The sequence below is a fragment of the Osmerus mordax genome, chromosome 19 (assembly GCF_038355195.1).
Source record: "Osmerus mordax isolate fOsmMor3 chromosome 19, fOsmMor3.pri, whole genome shotgun sequence".
In the NCBI taxonomy this organism is placed as follows: domain Eukaryota; kingdom Metazoa; phylum Chordata; class Actinopteri; order Osmeriformes; family Osmeridae; genus Osmerus; species Osmerus mordax.
The window spans coordinates 11166779-11188251 of NC_090068.1; the positions used below are offsets into that span (position 1 = coordinate 11166779).

Sequence of the window (21473 nt, forward strand, 5' to 3'; positions counted from 1 at the left end):
CATCTGTGTCCCCTTGACAACCTGTTTGAACCCTCTAGACATTTCCTCTTTAACTGCTACTCCCAGCCTCAGCCCCGCCCGCCCCTGCTTCGCTGGACACCTGGTTGAGCATGAGGAGGGTCAGCACGGGGTTCATGTACTCCATGAAGGTCTCCTTCAGCCCTTTCTCCAGCAGGTAGCCCTCGGTCTCAATCTCTGTGTTCTCCTGCCCAGCCACGGCCTCCATGGCAGTCTGCAGGTACCGCAGGCTCACGATCACAGAGGCCTGGAGAGGAGGTGGAGGAAGAAGAGGAGGTGGAGGAGGAGGGGAGGGAGGAAGAGGAAGGAGGAGGGGAGAGAGAGGAAGGAGGGGAGGGAGGGACGGAGGGAGGAAGAGGAAGGAGGAGGAGGAGGGGAGGGAGGAAGAGGAAGGAGGAGGAGGAGGGGAGGGAGGAAGAGGAAGGAGGAGGGGAGGGTTGGGAGGAAGAGGAAGGAGGGGAGGGTTGGGAGGAAGAGGAAGGAGGAGCATGGGAGGGAGGAAGAGGAAGGAGGAGAAGGAGGGGAGGGAGGAAGAGGAAGGAGGAGGAGGGGAGGGGAGGGAGGAAGAGGAAGAGGAGAAGGTGGAATAGAATAATGATCAAGAGAAGGAGAAGGAGGGGGAGGACGAGGGGAAATAAATGGAAATGTCGAAGAGGTGGAGGAAGAAGAGGAGATGGGGTGAGAGGAGGAAGACATTGAGGAGGAGAAAGGGAGAATGAAGAGGTTGAACACATGTAGGACGTATACCTCAAAATCTAACCTCACACAACCTTACCTTGAAATCGCCACCACTCAAACACCAGCCAATCCAGATGTCCCGCTTAAACATCCCTTAAACCTCACAGTACCACTCAAGACCTCATCGACTTTCACACCCTGTCTAACGGCCGCACAGTACCTGAATCAGGAAGACAGACAGCACCACAGCCCCGATGGTGTTCATCAGGCCCATGTAGTAGTTGACCAGGGCCTCCCTGCAGCCTCGGATGTAGAGGTTGAGCTCCTCGGTCTGGTGTTCGTAGTTGTAGTGGGCTGAGTTGTTGGTGAGTCGGTACTGGATGCAGGGCCGGGGGGAGCTGGGGTTGCAGCAGCTGAACGGGACCCCATCCACTAGGTAGCGCCCATCCACATTGCTCTTGATGCGGCTGGAGAGGAAGACAGAAAGAGGAGGAAGGAGATGGAGAGGAAGAGAAGGGGAGAAGGGGAGGAAAAGAAGGAGAGGAGAGTTCATTACTTCACTCCACCCCAGCCCTCCTTCCTCTCCCCCCCGCTGCCTCCCCACCCTCCTCCTTCATGCTTCACTCACTCCTTCACTTCCTTGGAGCTGAAGTCCAGGTACCGGTTGCTAATCCACTGGACCTCAAACCAGTCCCTGTAGTCATTGTTCCCACAGCAACGGAACTCCATCTGCAGCCGGTCGATGGTCTGCTTCTGGAAGCATCTTCCGGGGGTGTCGGTGTCCTTGTAGAAGCGGATGCCGTTCTTCAGGCCTATCTTCAGGGAGGATTCCAGGTTGCCCTTCATGGCGTAGCTCATGATCACTGCCATTAACATGAGGAAGCTGAAGAAGAGAGACACGCCAAAGAACGGCTGCAGGAAGTTCTTCCAGCGCGGGAAGCGACCGGCGTCCAGGGCATCCTGTCGGGGTTGAATGATGTTCAAGACTTACTTGGATGCATTAGTAAGATCATTCCACCACCACCACTTAACTGTACTTAACTTAATTTAAGATTTGTATAACATATACATGGCGAATAAACCGAATTCTGATTCAGATTCTGATTCAGAACTTTATCAAGCATGGAGAGAAGGCTCAATGGTGTGATGTCACTTCTCTGCCAAATATCAGTGTTACATGACCTACTTTAACAAAGAAAATACATGAAATAATATGAATTTTGGTTAAGAAATGGATTAACTCCCAAATGATTTCAAGTCTAGTTAGTCTCCATAAAAACAGCATTCCTTTACTGTCAGAGGTCTGCATCCATCTCAAGGCCCAAACCTGAACAAATCAGATGAGGCCTGTATCTTCACCTTCACGTGACTTGGAGTTCAGGTCAGGGTCAAAGATTTCCCCTCACCTGACAGATGCGGCCAGCAAAGTAGTTGATGCCCAGAGACGCCAGGCCCACGATCATGAGGGTGTTGGGCACGGCGTGGATCTCAGTGTTATCCATCACCTGTAGACAGACGCTATGCATTGGTTATGCGGAAAAACTGCACAGCGATGTTCCCTCGTCTCATTATTTGATTCAGTATCCCAGAATATGCTCGCAAAATACCCCCTTTGAGCAAAACGTGTCACATTATCAATGCAATAATCTCGGTGTGTCATTTATTTTTCATATTTCTTTGTCAGGACTGTAATAGACGAGGAAATGGTGAGGAAGAAATAGAAAAGCTCAGTGGAATTGTACTGGTAACGATTAGACATTATGAATTCCAGAGAAGGGATCAGATGAACCATGAGTCACATCCGACAGCTCGGGCTGTCTACCCTCTCTAAAGACCACACAGTTTCAACAATTCATCATCTTGATCCAGGCACAAACACAGTGTTTCTGTTTATGTCACAAGTGTACAGGTCGATGGGGCCCCAAGTCTAGTTATTCTTGTACTCATGGCTGCCTAGAAGTCCAGTGCACCATTGGTTGGATTAGCCGCTAGTCATCTGATCATTTCATTTAGGTCAGTTCATTTCAAGGATTGTTCCTAATCCCTATTATCACTCTGTGCATCATATTCTCACTGGCACAAGGAGATTGGTTGTCTCCCTTTCATATCTATTCAGAATAAACACTGTGCTTTGTGAAACTTATTTCCCAATGCGCTTCATAGTCTGAAGAGAAACAAAACAAACAACAAAAGTGCCTTTCAAACCTCATAAAATATTGCAGAGGACTTTCAGACAATTCCAGTACTGAGATTCAGAACTCAAATAGAAGATGAGATTCTGAATATCTGATGTACTTGAGGTACAGTACCACATGGGAGCACTCCTAAAACACAGACTAGACCCCTGAAGTATTTTCAAGTCTAGAAGTCTGTGTGTGAGTCGGTGTTTGAGTTTGTACTAAGTGTGTACAGGTGTGAGTCTGTAAATGTTTAATGGCATGTGGCCGTACATATCTGAGTGAGTCTGTAAATGTGTGAGTGCGTGTGTGTGCGAGAGTGTGCAGGGTACCTCCGCCCTCCTGCGTAGTTCTGTTTTAAGGAAGCATCCCAGTGTGAAGGTTAAGGCTCCGGCCAGGGTGGCGAACCAGGACAGCAGCCACAGCCCCTGGGCCAGCTTCACCCTCTTCTCAAAGGGAAACGCCATCTTCATCAGCACCATGTTGGCGTAGGGGTCCTCGGGGGTGTCCGAGGGTCGGGGGGGAAACTGAGAAGGTCTGAGGGGATGTACGAGACTGCGGAGGCTGGATTGAGGAGGATTTCTCGGAGAGGGAAGACAGAAGTAGGGTCAGGAAACAAAAAAAACGTTTGGAAGCGTAAACGTACTGGAAGCAGAAGAGGTTGAAGAATTTTAGTTCTTCAAAGAGAAGGGTCTGTTTTTTTCCAGTGAGAAAAAAAGAAGTGGCATCCAAAAGCGACGACGATTAAGGATGAAATAATGTAGTGGAAGCAGTAGAATTCAGAACAGAGTCGCCTGTTGAGTATCCCAAACTGTATTTCCTAGTTTTCTCGAGGTGGTGGTGTCAAAGTTCATCCGATTGATCCCCCTAAAAAGTGTTCAGAAGAAGTCCAGAAGTCCACCCCCCTCAGTCCTCTGTCCTTTGTCTTTGCACCTGTGTGCCCATGCTTGGGTGAGACACACTGGATTTGGCCAACTCTGGACGTGTGCTGGGTCTTACTGGTAATCCTCACCTATCCTATTAAAGTGACCTTCCCAATGGGAATCTGGGCCATTGTTTGCTCAGCAAAGCCTGCTACCCTCACACTCCAGGTGTGAGACCTGGATGAGCTCTGACACATCCAATTGAACCTGACAGGTAGACGGACATGTCACATGACACACAGGTACTGTTATGTTTGTAAAACTGTATGTAGAGATGCTTTCAGATGTGTTTCACATATCAAGATCATCCTCAACCAGTGTACTCGGTTTGAGATGAACAACTTTGATGACAGGAGAATTCCAATTGAAAGGCTTAATGACGGAATCAATCTTTCCCTGAATGGTGACTATGGGAGATAATGACACGCAGGATTGGACCGAACATCTCCTGATTTTAATACTCTGTTCCAAACCATTTCCCATAGCTCCTCTTCAGTTTAATGAAGCCATGTAGGAGAAAGGGAGGGAAGTAAAGAGGGAAAGTGTGGATAATCTCCTCCAAAGCTCCTGGAAGAGGCTCAGCGGGGTGAGTTTAAGCCTCCAACGTGGATAACTATCCATGGCCTCCAGCTTTCTGTCTAGTCCTTGGCTGGTTCTACCTGGTCTCGAAACCCTCTACTGCTACCCTGGTTCACTGTTTTCCTGTATCTGCTTCTTCATATTGCTGTACTGTGTAATCTTTCCCTTTAGTGAATGCATTATACAGCAATGCATCCCCAAGACCATCCCCAAGTGTAAATGTTCATTGTGCAGGGTACTACAACACTGTACCTTGAAGCAGACTGCCCTCTGCTGGTCGACAACAAAACCTCACCAACCTCATCGCAACTGAGTAGAGAAAGTTCAGACAATCTCAAAGACAACAGGGCTGATTTAGTTTTTTTGTTTTATTGATGGTTTTAAAAGATGCATACATTGCAAGTACATACGGAATCGCTAAGAATAATTTTACAGTTTAACAGTTTTAATATAAGTTTTGTGTGTCCAGAAATAAATACATAAATAATGACAATGTTAAGCCTTAATGACAAACACCAAACAGGAATAAATAGTCAACTTTATTCAGATCTCACCATACAGGTAAAGCTTGAGGGTAGGTAGGCACTATGCACTTATATTACACATTGCTATACATTTGACAAATATTTAAATCTATTTCTCAATGCCCTTGTTTATATCAAACAGTAGGTGGTTAATGTGGGATCACAAGGGGTAAATACAGTTACATAAGTAGTTAAAACCAAATTACAATTTGCATGCATTGAAATAATAGGAGGAATAAAGGTGGAATAAGAATAAAGGTTTCAGTTTTTTACTATACATTTAAACAAGCTCTCAAAGATTAAAAACCTTGTATCTTTCTATCAGATGGAATCATGTACCAAAACACCTGGGACCCGTGTGAATGTGTCTCTCGTTTCCTCTGCATCATGTTCACCCTGGACGCACAGGCACGCCCTGACAGACAGATGGTGTACTCTTATCCCAGCTAACGTGATAGAGGTTCCTCAATGAGAGGATATCTCAGGTCTACTGACAAGAGATTGACTCTAGGAACTTAGCCCATTCTAGATCTATCCATATTGTTTGTTTAGAAGACACTGTTTATGTATATGTCAGGTATACCTTTCGATGAAAGCCTCTGCTAAATTAATAAATAAAATGTAAAGACATACCCAAGCGGAAAACATATAATACTGGAAGTGTCCTTACAAAGTAAAAATACAAACATACTTACATATATTAAATGTGTCCATAAGTATGTAAATATACCAAATCAGTACATTTTAAGTACACTTCCAATTAAAGAGAAAATAAATGGAAAAAAAGATTCAAATAACAAACACATTAAGTTCTCAATTAATGCATTTTCATTAGATTTAAGCATACTCTTTTTCTCCTTGGGCATGTACATTGAGAAACAGAGACTGTACCAAGAAGTTCACAGGCGTATCTGGCGCTGGTTGAACAGCCCACTACAGAACAAACACAATCTGTGCATAGAAGTCCTCTCCTCTCTCCTCAACAAAAATGGATCCTGGCAAAAACACACACCAATATCTAGAAGTACTCACTAGAGCTCCTCAAAGGGTTTGTTATCTGTGAGGCAGAGACAGGATGGAGGCTTGGTCTCTGGCTACGATGAGATAAGAGTGAATTATAGGACAGGAGCCGCAACTGGGAAGAAGAGGAATCAAAGAGCCTTTTGTTTGATGTTACCTCAGGAGGACTACAAAGCTGCTCTCTGCATACTGCTCTCAAGAAGACCTCAGGACACGTCTTTGATGGAGTACGGAGCCAAAATAGTGCGGAGATCAGGATCTCTTACACAGCCAGCCTACATTTACAGATATTTGCAAGGGCTCACCTGTCTGCTCAACAAGGGTTAGAAATACCATCTTTTTTTCCCCTGAAGTGTTCAGCTTTGTGAAACTCTCTCAGCCATGCAGCTAATTAGACGCCCCTGTGTTATCTTCACGCACAGACACCAATTGTGAAGGTTAGTTGAAAATAAAGAAATCAATTTCCTGCGTTTTATTCTGTGAATGAGATGAACCTGCTGCCGGCGTGACCCTGTGTCACAGCTGCGTCCTCTCCCCGTTCAACACCTCATCTGAGACACCCCCTATCCAGCCGCACTCCTCCCCACCCCGGCCCTGCTCCTCCCCGCCCCCCTCCCCAGGCTGCAGCTGGGAGATGAAGTGGTTGAGCATCCTCTGGGCCGACTGCAAGTTGACCAGGTTGGTCCCGTCCTCCGCCTCCCTGGCCTCCAGCCCTCCCTCTCCCCCCAGGCCCCGGTCTCCCCTGGTCCTCCAGTTGTGGATGATCTTGTCGTCGTCAAAGTCCTCCATGGCTCCCTCCTCGGGGTGGTGGAGGTCCAGCATGGCCTCCGTGCCCCTCAGCAGGCCCTGCTCCCCCGGGCGGTGATGTGGGGCTCGGGCCGTGGAGATCTCCTCCAGGCTGGCCGACAGAACGCGGACAGGGGAGCCTAGTCGTCGGATGGTGGAGACCCTGTACCCTCCCTCGCATTTCAGACTGGCGGGCGGGTTGTTGAAGCCGACCGAGCAACCCTCTGTCCCTGGGCCTTGGGCACTCTCAGGGTGCATGGTGAACTGGAGGTGTGGTATCTTCAGGGAGGTCGGAGGGTTTTCTTTGACGACATCCTCACTCCCAGACTCGCTGTCGGTGTCGCCCTCCCCCTGACCCGCCCAGTGGCCCTGCGCCTGCCTCCAGGGTAAAAATGCAGTGTTCCCATGGAAACCAACACATGACCCCCGCACTCCGCACCGAGGAGCCTCTTCCCCCATTTCCGACCAATCGGATTCCTCCTCCTCTGGAACAGGTCCCAGGTATTGGTCCTCGCCCATCGCCATGACCTTTCCATAGTTACGGCCGTCCATGAACTGGGGTGGAGGAGGAGCCACAGGGATGACAAATTGATTGATGGAATCGGACTGGAAATGCTTTTCAAGGGCTTCCTGCAGAACTGGCGTTACCTAAGGGGGGAGGGGGGGTGAATCCATTTATTACATTTACAGTTAACATTTTATTCATTTAGCTCACGCCTTTTCCAAAGCGACATACAAATAGCACACATACAAAGTGGGATCCTACAAGCATCAGAGTATAGTTCTAACAGTATTTCTGGTGGTTAGAATCAAGGAACAGTCTGTATTTACCAGGCACAGTGCAAAGCAACACCATCATTTGGCCAGAAAAGGTCAAACCACAAGATTGTCAACAAGGTTATTTGGGACTACCCTGACTCCATCTGAAATCAAATGAATTAGATTTGATTTTCAATAAGCCAATCAACAGATCAACAGTCGACAAAAACAAGCAGGCCAGGATCACAGGTTCCATCACTTCAACTCGTTTTGCTGTTAACTAACATCTACTGTGTGTATGTCTTTGTACTTTGCCGCTCCACGCGTTCTGGGTTGTCTCTTGTTTCAGCTAGCTGTGTTGGTCAGGAGGAGGGTAGGGCGTTCTCACGTGTATGGTCTCCATGCTGTGGATGGTGGTCCTGGCTTTGGCCAGCTGATCCGTGAGGGCCGAGATGCGCTGGTTCAGACGCTCACGGTCCCCATCCATGTTCTGAGCCTGCAGAACACACGGAGGGAAACTTCACAGGGAGAACCGGTTCCTAAGATAGAGTTGGTTTCACATAACAAACCATGTTCCACAGAAGGAAACTTCACAGAAATAACAGAGTTCCACAGAAAGAACTGATTTACATGATGGAAGAGCTGGAGATATGACTAAAGAGAATTTGTCACTGCTGGCTCACCACTGAATGCAGTTTACGCTCCAGGAGATTGTTGGTCTGTTGGGTGGAGGAATAGTTATCCTGAAGTCTGTGGATCCAGTAAGACAGGCAAATGTGTTAGGGACAACAAAGCACACCTCAAGTAATATTGTGGTATTTTACGACAGTACTGGTTTGCTGCACTGATTCTTGTCTCAAAACTCTTCTGTGTTTGATCTACGCTGTTACATCTATAGTTCACTTTGAAAAGTTAAAGTTTTTTTATATAAAGCGACGGTGATTAACCTGTGACCTCTTGATCTACAATCAAATGCTCTAACCACTAAGCTATTCCCTCCACTGAGCTCTGACCTTTTGAATTTATCCAGCAGGCTGCTCAGCTCCACGTGGGTCCTCTGCAGTTCTGACTCCAGGAGCTCGTGACTGCTCTTGAACTCCTCTCCCATGCACTCCATCCTCATGGCCGTCTGGAGAAGACTGTGGTGCAGCTCCTGATTTTGCTCCTGAAGCATCCTGATAGGAAGGAGGGACAAGAAAATGACTATTGTGAGTCGCTACATTTACATTTAGTTATTATATTATAGAGTCGCTGCTGTGTACTGCAGTGAACCCCTGAGGTGATGAGTGTTAAATCATTTGTTCTTACTTTACTTAATTGGCCAGACCCAGACAAATAAAGCTTAATGATTTAAAACAAACTTACATTATTCCTTTTATCTCAGAGGCTTTATCCTGTGTCTGAAAAACAAGACATAATATGAAATTAACAAACTGAGATTGATTCTAGAACCAACTTTAAACACAAATTAAATATGGATAACCAATAAAAAACTTGTCACACGCCAGGATTGCGTAAGTACATGCCTGCGTGTGCAATGTCAAAATCAATAATAGGTTGTCAATATTTAAAGAAGGAACACAAATGTATATTGAGTTTGATGCCAGCCCTACCTTATGTAATGATGAAGCGGAGCCTCTGCAGCTGGCCTGCTGCTCGTCCTGACTGGAGGAGCTGGAAGAGCCTGGCTTCATGATGAGTGCTTCCAGTTGGTGGTGATCGTCATGGTGATGGTGGTGAGTTGGACTGTGGTGATCGTCATGGGAAAGGTGATGAGTTGGACTGTGGTGATCGTCATGAGGAAGGTGATGAGCTGGGTTGTGGTGATCGTCATGTTGGTGGGAGTGGTGTTGCGTTGCAAGTGAGGCATGAGTTGGGTTGTGAGGAGATTCAGGGTGGGAAGGATGATGGTGATGGGAGTGGTGGTTCTCGGAGTTGGTGGGGGAGTAAGCGTGGTGATGGGCTTCTGTGGGAGAGGAATGGTGGGATTCTGTATGGTGATGGTGGGAATCAGGATGGGAGGAATGGTGTGTTGGATTGTTATCATCTCCAAGGTGATGAGTTGAACTGTGGTGGTCACCATGGTGATGGGTTGGGCTGTGGTGGTCTCCATGGGGATGGTGATGAGTTGGACTGTGGTGGTGTCCATGGTGATGGTGAGGAGTTGGACTGTGGTGGTCTCCATGGTGATTGTGATGATCTGGGCTTTGGTGGTCTCCATGGTGGTGGTCAGTAGTTGGGCTGTGGTCTCCATGGTGATGAGTTGGACTGTGGTTGCCCCGATGGTGATGGTGAGAGGATGGGCTATGGTGGTCTCGAGAGTGATGGTGATGATCTGGACTGTGGTGGTCTCCATGGTGATGGTGAGGAGTTGGGCTGAGCTGGTCTCCAAGGTGATGAGTTGAACTGTGGTGGTCTCCATGGTGATGCTGATGAGTTGGGCTGTGGTGATCTCCATGGTGATGGTCAGGAGTTGTGCTATGGTGGTCTCCATGGAGATTAGTTGAACTGTGGTGGCTTCCATGGTGATGGTGATGAGTTGAACTGTGGTGGTCACCATGGTGATGGTGATGAGTTGGGCTGTGGTGTTCTCCATGATGATGGTGACGAGGTGGACTGTGGTGGTCTCCATGGTGATGGTGATGGGTTGGGCTGTGGTGGTCTCCATGATGATGGTGGTGAGTTGGGCTGTGGTGCTCGCCATGGTGAGGATGATGAGTTGGGCTGTGGTGTTCTCCATGGTGATGGTGATGAGTTGGGCTGTGGTGCTCGCCATGGTGATGATGATGAGTTGGGCTGTGGTGGTCTCCATGGTGATGGTGATGAGTTGGGCTGTGGTGCTCGCCATGGTGATGATGATGAGTTGGGCTGTGGTGGTCTCCATGGTGATGGTGATGAGTTGGGCTGTGGTGCTCGCCATGGTGATGATGATGAGTTGGGCTGTGGTGGTCTCCATGGTGATGGTGATGATGGTGAGACGGAGAACGGGAACGCTGAGTTGTTGCAGACGGAGAATTATGCCTCAGGGTTGAGCTACTTACTGAACTGGTGCTGCCATCAGAGTGGCTACTAGGACTTCGGTGCTTGACTGGGACAGTTTCTCTTCCAGACTGGTGGTGGTGGTGGTGGTGGTGTTGATGCTTCCCACGGTGGCTGTGAGAGTGTCTGCTGGAATAGGAATGCTTGCTGACCAGGGAATGCTTGCTGGTAGTTGACTGGTTGCTGGATGTGACTGAGTCTCCACTGGCAGGACGGCTTCTCTGCTGTCTGGTCTTGTCCACCACTGTGTCCACCCTGGTGGACCTCAGGGAGGCCTGTCCTGGGCTGCTGGGACGGTTGGGCTGGGTGACCCCCAGATAGCTCAGCCTAGAGGGACTCAGAACCTGCCGAGTTATCTCATTCAGGAAGGCGGAGAACTGCAGTTTCTCTTTCACCAGTTTCTTCTTGGCTTCTTCCTCCCTCCTCCCCAGTTGCTCTTCCTCTACAGGGCTGTCCCCTGCCTCTTTGTCATGGTGTCGGGAGAGGGCCTCCATAGACTTGGCCTTGCGGACTTTGCCCGCCCCGGAGGAACCTTTGGTTTTCACCTTCTCTTTCTTCAGGGTGCTGTGAGAACGAGGCTGACGGGAAGACGTGGCTTTCTTGGTTTTCTCCTTCACCGAATGCTTGAACAGATCTTCAGCATCTATCAAAGGCCTGGTGTCATCTTCCTCTTCCTCTTCATCACAGACCCTCCGTCTGGAGATGTCGATGCAGGACTGTGAGTGCTGCGGTTGTCGGAGCTTCCTGTCCTCCAGACACTCACTGTCAATACTGGACTCAGAAGACCAGGAGGAGGAGGAGCCAGAGGAGGAAGAGGAGGACGAGGAGGATGTGGATGAAGAGGATGAAGAGGAGGACACAGAGGAACTAGAGGAGGAGCTAGAAGAGGTGGCCGTCACCTCGGGGTGGGAACCGACATCTGGAATATGGTCGTCATGGTGATGATGATGATCAGGGGGAGATTGGTGAGACTTGTCACTGTGGTGCTGATGGTGGGGGTGATTGGGATTCCTGGGGTAATGGGGGTGAACACTGCTGTCCTCTGCTTTAGATTGGGGGCTATGGTGAGAAGAGAATTATGTAAAATATTCAGTTCTCTGCATTAATAAAGTCAGAATCATACTTTACCCTGCTTCAGCTCTGTTATTAATTAATAAATACTGTTTCATATACCGGTATGTAGCACAATCAATACATTCTTTGCCTTTTTTTAAGTTAAGGTTTTTGAAAAATCCTATTAAAAATGGTCTGTAATGAATTAGATCCTGAATAAAACCATCTAGTATCACCAGGAATACTTCAACTCTTCACAAAACTCACCTGTTACTATCCTGGTCATCTGATGAATGGGTGTCCTGATGGTGCTGGAGGCTGGGACGGTGGTGGTGATGATGACCGTGGTTAGGGTGGTGGTGGTGAGGATCATGTTTGTGGTGGTTTGGTTTTTGACTAACCCTTTTGCTGTTCTCCTTCTCTTGGTGGTTGTGGGGCTTGCTGACCTTCTGGCCTTTAGCTCCATGTTTAGGCTGCACGGGTGTGGAGAATTTCTCCATCATCAGCTGCTTTCTCAGGCAACCAACGTTCACTGCTTCGGTGTGGGGTTCCCACTGGACTAATAAACCACCAGGTTGAGATTGCTAGAAACTGCTTGCTTTCCAAATTCTGGGTGGGAATCTTAAGATATCTTTGCCTTCCAGTAAAATGGGCTCAACTGTATGAAAAGATACTTGCATGAGAACAAAAACATTCAATATTGCAATGACCTGTGCCAAACAGTGTAGACAGTAAGGCAAAATGAATACTATTAATAACAACTGTAACAATAATACAAATAAAATAAACATAAGGATAAGTCATGGATTTGTTGTCTCGTATAAATATATAAAAGCATCATCAAGTTACAAACAATTAAGTATATGAGTTACAAGCATGAATCTTTTGTCAATAAAAAAGCATAAGCAAGGAGACTGGCCGCGCAAGATCAGGACTTACATTCTCAGAGGGACCACAGGAAATGACAGACTGTGATGCCCATTGAAGTTTTGTACTGGGAATCCACCCGCCCCGCCCCTTCCCTCCACCCACTCACACTGTTTTCCAATTGCACCAGGGTGAGCGCGTGTGAAGTCACCTCCGCAAGTCAATAAGTCCTCGGCACCCATCCCATACCCTGGAGCGCATGTTATCTATTTTAGAAGCCATGTGAGAAGGTATTCGCTAAACAAAGCAAGCTCTTTTTAATTACTGTTGTTGAGCTACAAAAAAAAAAAAAAAAAGGTTTTCAGTTTGTACATTTAACTAAAAAGTACATGGAAAAAGTGTCACGCCCTGAAGATGAGTTTTCATTTGGGATTAAATCCAAGTACGACGTTTGTGTAGTTTCAAGATTTTCTCCAAACAGCAATGTTAATAAGTTTATAAGCCTTTGGTGCTAAGCAGAATGTTATTCCCAAGCTGTTTATTGACGTACCTGCCCCTATTGTGTCACTGCGTGGGTAGATATAACTCAGTCAAGATGGAGTCATCCAGAATTGTATTGAACTCCAATAATATGACACGAGCAACCACATATCAACTGCCTGTCCCTGAACCATTCCTAAAAACAGTATCATTATATCAGACAGTACTGCAAACAGTGGATTCATAAAGTTTGCACAGAAAATTAAAAATCTTCAACTGTTTGAATCGGTAAGACCTGGAGTTTACAAATATAAAACTGTTTCATTGGTCATTAACCTTGCCCCGGAGCAGCTTTCCCCAAATCAATAGTGTGTGAGGCAGCACCACCCTCCACCCACAATCGATGCCATCCCGACACGGTTGTGTCCCTCCAGCAAAGGGAACAGAAGGTTAAAGCAGAGGAGCAGAGGGAACACTGATGATGTAACTCAGAAAACACATAAGGACCACCCATCAGTCGCACACAAGTTTAAACACAGTCAGCACCCCCATACCGTACTCTATGTGAAAAGGATTACTTCAACCACCAGGGAATCGTTAGTAGTGAAAAGCACAGTTAAATTTGAAGGGTTGAAATATATAATGGAGCTGGGTTTGGTATTCAAACATTTTTGTTTATTGATCAGAATTCCCTAACCAACTCAGAGAACAAACAATTTCTCATTAGGGTTCTGACTTGACTATTCTAAAAAAAGATTCAATAGTGAAATGTATGTTAGCTAATACAAGACAAAGTCACAAAAAGAGAGAAAACTATTTCATCAACAACTATAGTCAGGACATAATTGCCCTTGTGCTGCCTTCGGGTCATTGTGACCCACCGTTGTGGTGCAAAAGGTGGCTCACAATGACCAGAAGGCAGCACAAGGTGTTAAACACAAATATTTATGGACTCATCTTAAAACAGGGATAACAGACCAGTAAATATGCCGAGATAACTGACATCAACTTATCAAAAATGAAGATATCAAATAGCAGAATAATAATACAGCGTAGATCAACACAAGGTTCCAAAACACTATACAAATTATTTTAGCAAACAGCCAAGTAAAAGACCCTCTGATGTGAATCTCCTTTTCATGTTCCCCTTACTGTATACCATGTAGACATTTTGCAGAGATCAATATTGTGCCAGATGTACAGATATGGTAGATTCTTAAATGGTACACTTATTCACCACTGTTCTCCTCTTCCAGGACTTCAATGATAAAACAGAACGTGTCTGCAAGTCATTTCTTTCTCCAGTCTTGGCAATTCAGCTCAGGTGACCAACAAGTCTTTATGTGAACTCAAGAGTTCACTCTACCACTAATTCGAATCCCTCCGCTTCTTCAAACTCTGCGTTCATCTGTGCCGCGAGACTGTCAACCTCTGTAAGCTGATGAGAAGGAAGGTAAACAGGTAAATACAGTACATGCGTTCAGGTAAACTTATGCATACACAGAAAATAAGTAGGCTATACACAGAGAACCTTTAGCAACAGATGACAGAAAAGGCATCCTCTTGCTTTCATTTACCTTGAGCTGAGGAACTCGCTTCCTCCTTTTCTTCTCCTTTACCAAGGCCACTCCTGGGATGTTTACGTCTGGTTCCAGGGGGGCCAATGCACTGTCATCTCCGTCCAGCAGCGTGGAGGAACTAGAGGCCTGTAGAAGGCTACATAGCGACCGTGAAACCTCAGCGCCCACTTTGGAACGTTCCACCCTCCGTATCACCTCTGGGGTCTGAAGCTTCTCAAAGCCAAATAGAGACCTGCGCCGCCCGGGGGATGGGGATGAGCTCTCGAATGACTGGTCGCTTTGACTGAGGCGGCTGTAAGATCGACGCACCTTCTTTGACCATACCAAGTTCTGTGGCTCTTCTGGAGCCTGGGGACAAGGTGACGATGGGGCCAGGATAGGTGAGAGGACGGTAGTCTTCGGTGGCAGAGCCTCTGTGGGTCCTGGTGCGGACTTTTTTGGATTCTTTTGCTGACTTCCGCCTGATTGTCTGTGTTTATTTTCTTTGTTGTCCTCTGGAACAACCTGAAAGACAATGATTTGGCATGGGTTAATGACAACTCGCCCTACTCATGAATTTGGTTCTGACGGTGGGAAATATTTGTTTTGAATACGAGTAGCCATTGAACCATGTTGTGTCACACTTACATTCGTTTTTCGAGGTGCAATCTTCCTTACAATTATGGACCGTTTCGCAACACCCAGAGTAGCCTGTGGACGTTTCACAAAAGTACTGTCAAAAAATATAATACCAGTATGTGTGATTGAGACCTGAGAGCTAGATTATTTTGTCGAGATGGTCATCGTTGTGTGAACGGTTAGCGAAAAGAATAAGCTTTCCGTTGGAAGGATATGCCAGGTTAGCTAGCTGTGGATATTGCTAGCTACTTAGCTACATCAAAACTTTGATAGAAACTTACAGATTTGGCGAGGTTTTCACCCGGGGGAGATAACCGCGTTGATCGTCTTCGGGGCGGACAATTAGTATCTGGACAACAGAAATATAACAGTTTTAATACGACACGAATCGCCGGCTAGGTTTGCGCGACATGATTTGCTAGGTTGGTCCTTGGCGCAATGACTGAACAAATGGAAGCTATAGTAGCTAGGTATTTCAACGAACTAGCTAGACTAGCTACAAAGTTACTACAAATACTGACCATCCGTAACAGATAGGGGTGTTTTGTTACTCATCTTGGTCGTTTCTCCTAGTCACACATACAAAGCACATATATAACCCAGCTAACGAGTTGTTATAAGAGATTTTGCTGTAATAACTTGCACCCAGGTTTCAAAAATGCCCGCCTTCGTGCCTCTCTGTGTACCTTCAGCGTTTCCGGTAGGGTTGCCAGTTTCCATAAGTCTGCCTTTATTGGTTTACTTATTGAATACGTCGACAAAAAAAAAACTGCTGGTACTTATTCATATGTCAAGTTTCTTCGTACCTATTCATGTCACAATAAATTTCCAACATGGACGTTACAGAGCATATTAGTGCACGTCACATACTTGTGAAATGACCAGATTTAATCGGAGGGTTATTTTGACTGGCAACCCATGCACTTTGAACTTCTCTCGCCTACGCAGCAAACCTCCGTCCATGGCTGTATACACTCAACAAACTAGCTAGAAAGCTAGAGCTAGATTTATTGATCTACAAGCTAGCGCAAAAATAACGCTGATTGGAGTAATCAGTCTACTGCACCGGTGTTCATTTGTATAGCTTTACCAAAATGCCACGGAAAGACCCTTGCCAAAAGCAAGCATGCGAAATTCAGAAGTGTCTACAAGGTGACGATTGGGAATGTATTGCACTTGCCGAAGTTGTATTTAGGTAACAACTATTTTGACTGACGTTTAATGTTTGGACACGTGTACTGTGTGTATCTGTCCTCTAATTTCAGCGAACAAGTATGTTGAAAGTAGGTGCGAAGATGTCATGCGTGAGATGCTGCGTTGCTGTTCGGTTCACGCCGAGAACTCTGTCTGCTGCTCTGGGTTTGTGCAGGACCTGAAATCTACTGATGCTCCCAGTGTATAGGCTATGCCTAATTGGACTGTTGTGTATATTGATGGAGTCACTGGAAATTGTCATTCAGAATTTATTTTGATTAGAATGATATACCATGTATCATTTGCTAAATAAAACAATTCAAGTACAGCACATTCCTGATATGGTTTTGTTTGGCCACAGGTTGCATGGAGAACAAATGGATTAACATTTCTGTCAGTGCATTTCCTTCAGATATCCGTTCAGAACTGTCAATTGACAATTTGAAAAGTGTTTTAATTTGGAGGATTACTCCTTGTTTGGGGTGGTTAACACTGGAGCTGTTTGTGATGATATACTTGTCTGGGTACTCACACAGAATCTAAACTTGCACTCCATAAGCATGAATCTAGTACAAATAGCCAGCCAATGCACAGAACATGATTTTCTTATTCAATTAAATACAATTCAAGAATAAAACATTTGTCAACATATGAAAATAGATCACCTAATTGATATCTGGTTGTTGGACATAGTCACTTTGGTATTAGGGTGAACTTGAGCATAAAACTTTTTAGTCACAAAAAGCCAAAATTATTCAATAAAAACACATAAGGGGCACGGTCGCTTTACCCACCATCTTTGAATGAATAATAAAATGAGAGGCAGTGTGTACCAAAACAATACAATGCATAGGAAAAAATACAAGAGTCAATTGAAAAACGTGTAACATACAGAACACTACTGCAACTAGCTGCACAGACCAAATATATAGTAAGCCCAAACCATAACAGGTGAAATAGCACACAAGTTAGAGATGCACTATTGTATCAATGTTTCTGCTTAGTATTACGATTTAGCCAACACATTGGCATGAAGATATTAATAAAAGAAAGTAAAATAAAAGAATGCTCCTAAGAAGCCAGGCCCAGCAGGAAACCACCTGCAAAGCCTCCTGTGAGAACGATGTTCTTCTTCACAAATGTCTGCACCTGGGTAAAAATAAAATACAATATAAGGACAAGGTACAAAGAATACTCATATTGACGTATTCTAAGATTAACTTTAAATACACTAAAGTTACATGCTTTCTGAAAACACATTAATAATACTGATACATTGGTTATACTGAATGTTCAATGCTCCCCTGACCTCATCTATTTTTGTTCGGACTTCCTTAGTTGGCCTTTCTGTATTAAGCTTCAGTTGCTTCTTGGCCTTGTTCACGTCACGCTCCACTCTCTTCCAGTCCACTTGTATGTAGCCTGTGTGATTAGCAATCTGAAAGAGTTTACAACACAGCAACCATTCGTAAGGATTATGTGATTGGATTACTAACCGATTTTTCATTTTAAAGAACTGTTTCAGGTCAAATATTCTGTTGTAACTCCGTTAGGAATCATAGAACAATAATGTAAACATCAAATTACAAATTAAATCATTGCCTTTATAAGAATGGCAAACATCCACATACCTGTAGTAAAAAAAATCCTCCTCCCACAGCAGAAGCTGCCAGTTTCCCAACTTTCTGAAACAGAAACCCAGCACACCTACGAGGGAGGACAGATCCAAGTCAACAAACAACAACAACAACCAACAACAATGTATTCATTTAATAGCCGTTTTCATCCAGAGGCATTTTACAAGGGTCGATTAGAACCTGAGACCACTGGATCTGCAGTCATCTGCTCTACGCCCATCCCCTGTCCTCAGATGTAATGAGGATCCGCTCAGGCAACTTTCAAATCAACATTCAAATAGCTTGACTCACCATCCAGTCACACCTCCAATAGCAAGCTGAGTGGCAACGGTATACTTCTCTTCTATTGGCCCTGAGTTGTTCTTGCCAAAGACTCTATTCCACCACCTCTGTTTCTTGGCATATTCAGCAAGGTCCATGACATCAAACGTCTCATCTGATGGTGAAATTACCAAAGGGAAGTCAGAACAGTCGTGCGGTTTTGTCAGGTCTAGGCTACCCTGTGAGGAATTTTTTTATTAAACCCATAGTCAGGGCCACACAGCCTCTGCTCTGGTCAGTTAAGGTGCCTCAGAAGAGACATTAGCTTCTGATAATACAGTATTAATATATATATATATATATTACATCATTTTTTATTATGAAGCTTTCACTCTAGATGCCAGACAGCAGTAGGCTGCAACACCGACCTTCACAAGTCCAGCTTTCTGGCACCTCAAAAGAGAGACCAAAATAGCCCACTCGTTTCAACTAAGATGGGTATTAGTTTCACTTACAGTCAGACTGTTAAATTGTAATGGTGAGCCTGCTAATATACATTATTTGTCAAAACGGTCAAAGTGGGATAAATATATTATGAAAATATACAGTTGGTAAAATATTACTTGAGGAAGTGCGAGGGAGTAGTCTAGTTCTTAGGATGCAAGTGAATTTCTCAAAGGCTCTCGGGCGACGTATGGGCTATAAGGCCTAGGCCAATGTTGTTGGCTACTTGTAAATAAACGAGATTACCACCATGCCCCATTAAACTATGGCATTAGGGGCCAGATGTACATTTTACAACATGCCTAACAGATAAATTGTAAGAATACGCATAGCGTAGCTGTTTTGGCTGATTATGGCTCTGTAAGAATGTGCGACATTCTCAGTAGTCGGCTATCTTATCGTGTGAGCTTGCATACATTTATAGACATGGGTAAAATATAGATATAGTTGAGAAAGGTAGATTAAATATTTGCAGTAGAATATGTCGAACTGAAAGTTAACTTGCTATTGTAACTTCTTGAAGGACAGGACCAACATGCTTGGACAGTAAGTAGCAAGCTAGTTGGCTAACCTGTCATTACGCTCATTTTAGGCAAAAGTGTAATTGGAAGCCAAATATGACAGTTATGAAACCTCTCAGTTTAGCAAGAAAATTATTTAACGTTCTTGTTTCTCACCTTTCTTCTTATCAGCCATTTTTCCTCAATAAATAAACTGAAAATGATGTCATGGAATTACTGTTTCAGCCCGGACGTACATAAACAGCGCACCTCATTGCAGGGGTTGTTCACGAGGATCAGAACTGCGCAGTTTGGTTTGTACCATAGACTGTGGTTTGCACCTATAGACCACTGGTAACCAATAGATCCTGTCCATAAAAGTATTTTACGGCTGGAACGTATTCGACAGAATTGTCTTAAAAAATGAATATAAAGTTATGGGTTGTATTATGAGACTCTTATACATTTTTTATCATTAATGCACATTCTGAATTATTAATGGTGTATACCTTCACTCAAGCCATATTTCAGAGAATATTGAAGCAACATCATAAAGCAATTTACGCAGATGTTTATTGAATTTTGTTAAATTAAATTGAGATGTTGCGCATGGGTCCATTTCATCTGACTTGATATGTGAAGGTTGTTAACGGAGGTTATGATGCCATTACTGACCCAGTAAATAAATGTAGCTGTATCTTGTTCACACAGATCATACATTGATTACTGAGTGAGCCATGGACACCTTGGTAGGAACTCCGTGCGAAAGGGGATGTCAGCCAGGTAGCAATTAATGTCAAATCAATGACTCAGGAGCTATTAAATGGCCTGTGAAAACAAAATTGACATTTATTAAATAGAAAATTCACATGAAACAAAAAATAGATAAACAAAGGAATTTGTTTATCAAACTCTTTAACAGACTGATCAGTTTGTTTTAAAAAAGCTCAAAATCTTTACAAATACTTTTTTTCTTGATTTGTTTTCAGTGAACAGAATACAGTGTCCTCATTTATGATTATCCACATCTGTATGCCAGACAAATCATATTTAAATAACCAAGAAAATCAACATGTGCGTTGAAAGCATGACTACTGTAAAAGGGCACAATGGTACATAGCCTACCTTGAATGTATTCCTGTACAACTAGTCAAGATCAAGTCAGAAACAGATCAGATAAGAATTCTCCTCTCACCATGAAACCATGCAATGCATATCCAATGGGATATGATTGAAAATTGCATTCAGAGTGTACTGTAATTGCCTTCCACACAAGTCCTCATTTGGTGCATGTGTGCATTCTATTGCTCCACTTCCTTCCTGCTTCAGTCGACCCTGAATTCTAAGAATCTTAGATGAAAAAGCTACTTCCTCAGCCGCTGACATTCAGTCTGTTCTGCTGCTGTCAAATGAAATATTATCTAAAGAGGACAGGTTAATTTAAGTCTCTTTAGGAAGTGTGTTAATCAAAGAGAGGTGCGTTCACGCTAGCCCAATCAAACCAATTTCCCCTAAAATCCCCCCATGTGACTAAAATTGTTTCATCATATGTCAGGAAATAAACTGGATTTTAATTTTCTACAGAATCATATTTTAGTCATGGATTGACAGAACTTGTTCACTGTTGAACAGTATGACTATCTGTGAAGGGTGTGGCCTGCATATAAATTATCCAACCATGCCATTCAGTCAAAAAGTAGGTCTGAGTGATGTCATAATCTACTCAGGAAATCACATTTTCCAATGATCTACACCTTATTTGCATAAGCATTTAGGTAAATCACCCACATTCATTGAGGGGAAACTTGGTATCATTTTAAGACCCAAGACACTGTCTCTGCTGCCACTCACTTCAGTGCCACCCTGAGTGAGAGTGGCACTTTCACATTTTTGGACTGATTTACTGACGTAAGTCCTCATTTCACAACATTTCCATTTGGTGATTTACTTTTTCCAAATTCCCCATTTCTATGGAAATGAATTCAGTCTCCCCTCTTATGTTATTTGTATTTAAAGCTGCAGGCAGAGATTGCACAGCCCCTTTACCTAAGGACGTTTTTTCAAGGGCCAAATGTATTGATCCTATAGGTCAACAACAAACTATAATTAAATATAAATGAGTCTGTGTACACCAAACAGTTGGAGGGCTTTACATAGATAGGGCTGTGGGTGGATTACCTAGATGTAGTTTGCCCTTCCCTGTGGTCTCCATCTAGCTGAAATTAGTCTAAGGCAATCCTCATAGACATTCCCTATCCACTGACTCTCTCACTTGT

At 44.5% G+C, this 21473-nt stretch overlaps 5 protein-coding genes across 5 annotated transcripts; 1 reads left to right on the top strand and 4 right to left on the bottom strand.

The window, feature by feature from the left end:
- Positions 1 to 49: 49 nt before the first annotated feature.
- Positions 50 to 3355, bottom strand: rom1a (retinal outer segment membrane protein 1a). Its single transcript, XM_067257518.1, has 5 exons — positions 3206 to 3355; positions 2103 to 2201; positions 1325 to 1656; positions 917 to 1163; positions 50 to 265 (listed from the first exon to the last, which is right to left on the bottom strand). Exons 1-5 carry the CDS (start codon positions 3353 to 3355, stop codon positions 50 to 52), a joined length of 1044 nt encoding a protein of 347 aa, XP_067113619.1.
- Positions 3356 to 6435: 3080 nt separating this feature from the next.
- On the bottom strand, positions 6436 to 11929 carry si:dkey-273o13.3 (uncharacterized). The gene is made up of 7 exons (XM_067257739.1): positions 11824 to 11929; positions 10576 to 11548; positions 9168 to 10457; positions 8478 to 8639; positions 8148 to 8214; positions 7853 to 7960; positions 6436 to 7353 (listed from the first exon to the last, which is right to left on the bottom strand). Exons 1-7 carry the CDS (start codon positions 11927 to 11929, stop codon positions 6436 to 6438), a joined length of 3624 nt encoding a protein of 1207 aa, XP_067113840.1.
- A 2210-nt stretch (positions 11930 to 14139) lies between these two features.
- cdca5 (cell division cycle associated 5) lies at positions 14140 to 15772 on the bottom strand. The gene is made up of 5 exons (XM_067257527.1): positions 15623 to 15772; positions 15383 to 15450; positions 15111 to 15173; positions 14481 to 14987; positions 14140 to 14341 (listed from the first exon to the last, which is right to left on the bottom strand). Exons 1-5 carry the CDS (start codon positions 15654 to 15656, stop codon positions 14261 to 14263), a joined length of 753 nt encoding a protein of 250 aa, XP_067113628.1. The 5' UTR covers positions 15657 to 15772; the 3' UTR covers positions 14140 to 14260.
- A 261-nt stretch (positions 15773 to 16033) lies between these two features.
- Positions 16034 to 16628, top strand: cmc4 (C-x(9)-C motif containing 4 homolog (S. cerevisiae)). Its single transcript, XM_067256682.1, has 2 exons — positions 16034 to 16253; positions 16367 to 16628. Exons 1-2 carry the CDS (start codon positions 16196 to 16198, stop codon positions 16501 to 16503), a joined length of 195 nt encoding a protein of 64 aa, XP_067112783.1. The 5' UTR covers positions 16034 to 16195; the 3' UTR covers positions 16504 to 16628.
- Positions 16549 to 19495, bottom strand: fundc2 (fun14 domain containing 2). The gene is made up of 5 exons (XM_067256681.1): positions 19375 to 19495; positions 18224 to 18368; positions 17927 to 18002; positions 17605 to 17733; positions 16549 to 17444 (listed from the first exon to the last, which is right to left on the bottom strand). The coding sequence occupies exons 1-5, from the start codon at positions 19391 to 19393 to the stop codon at positions 17367 to 17369; spliced, it is 447 nt and encodes a 148-aa protein (XP_067112782.1). The 5' UTR covers positions 19394 to 19495; the 3' UTR covers positions 16549 to 17366.
- Between the last annotated feature and the right edge of the window lie 1978 nt (positions 19496 to 21473).

Bases quoted from the DNA above. Each gene is read 5' to 3' on its own strand.
- fundc2 (XM_067256681.1), bottom strand. The intron at 17,734-17,926 runs GTATGTGGATGT...AAACTCTTTCAG, and splicing joins GAGGATTTTTTTTACTACAG to ATTGCTAATCACACAGGCTA. The intron at 17,445-17,604 runs GTCAGGGGAGCA...ATTTTTACCCAG, and splicing joins TCCGAACAAAAATAGATGAG to GTGCAGACATTTGTGAAGAA.
- si:dkey-273o13.3 (XM_067257739.1), bottom strand. From the start codon at position 11,929: ATGATCCTCACCACCACCACCCTAACCACGGTCATCATCACCACCACC. The intron at 8,640-9,167 runs GCACTCATCATG...CCTTCCTATCAG, and splicing joins ACGATCACCACCAACTGGAA to GATGCTTCAGGAGCAAAATC. The intron at 8,215-8,477 runs GTCAGAGCTCAG...CTGGATCCACAG, and splicing joins CTGCTGGATAAATTCAAAAG to ACTTCAGGATAACTATTCCT.
- cdca5 (XM_067257527.1), bottom strand. From the start codon at position 15,656: ATGAGTAACAAAACACCCCTATCTGTTACGGATG. The intron at 15,174-15,382 runs GTAAGTTTCTAT...AAACGTCCACAG, and splicing joins GTGAAAACCTCGCCAAATCT to GCTACTCTGGGTGTTGCGAA. The intron at 14,988-15,110 runs GTAAGTGTGACA...ATTGTCTTTCAG, and splicing joins TTGCACCTCGAAAAACGAAT to GTTGTTCCAGAGGACAACAA.
- rom1a (XM_067257518.1), bottom strand. From the start codon at position 3,355: ATGGTGCTGATGAAGATGGCGTTTCCCTTTGAGAAGAGGGTGAAGCTG. The intron at 2,202-3,205 runs GTACCCTGCACA...GTCTGTCTACAG, and splicing joins AACTACGCAGGAGGGCGGAG to GTGATGGATAACACTGAGAT. The intron at 1,164-1,324 runs GTGAGTGAAGCA...CTTCCTCTCCAG, and splicing joins AGCTCCAAGGAAGTGAAGGA to CCGCATCAAGAGCAATGTGG.
- cmc4 (XM_067256682.1), top strand. From the start codon at position 16,196: ATGCCACGGAAAGACCCTTGCCAAAAGCAAGCATGCGAAATTCAGAAG. The intron at 16,254-16,366 runs GTGACGATTGGG...CTCTAATTTCAG, and splicing joins AATTCAGAAGTGTCTACAAG to CGAACAAGTATGTTGAAAGT.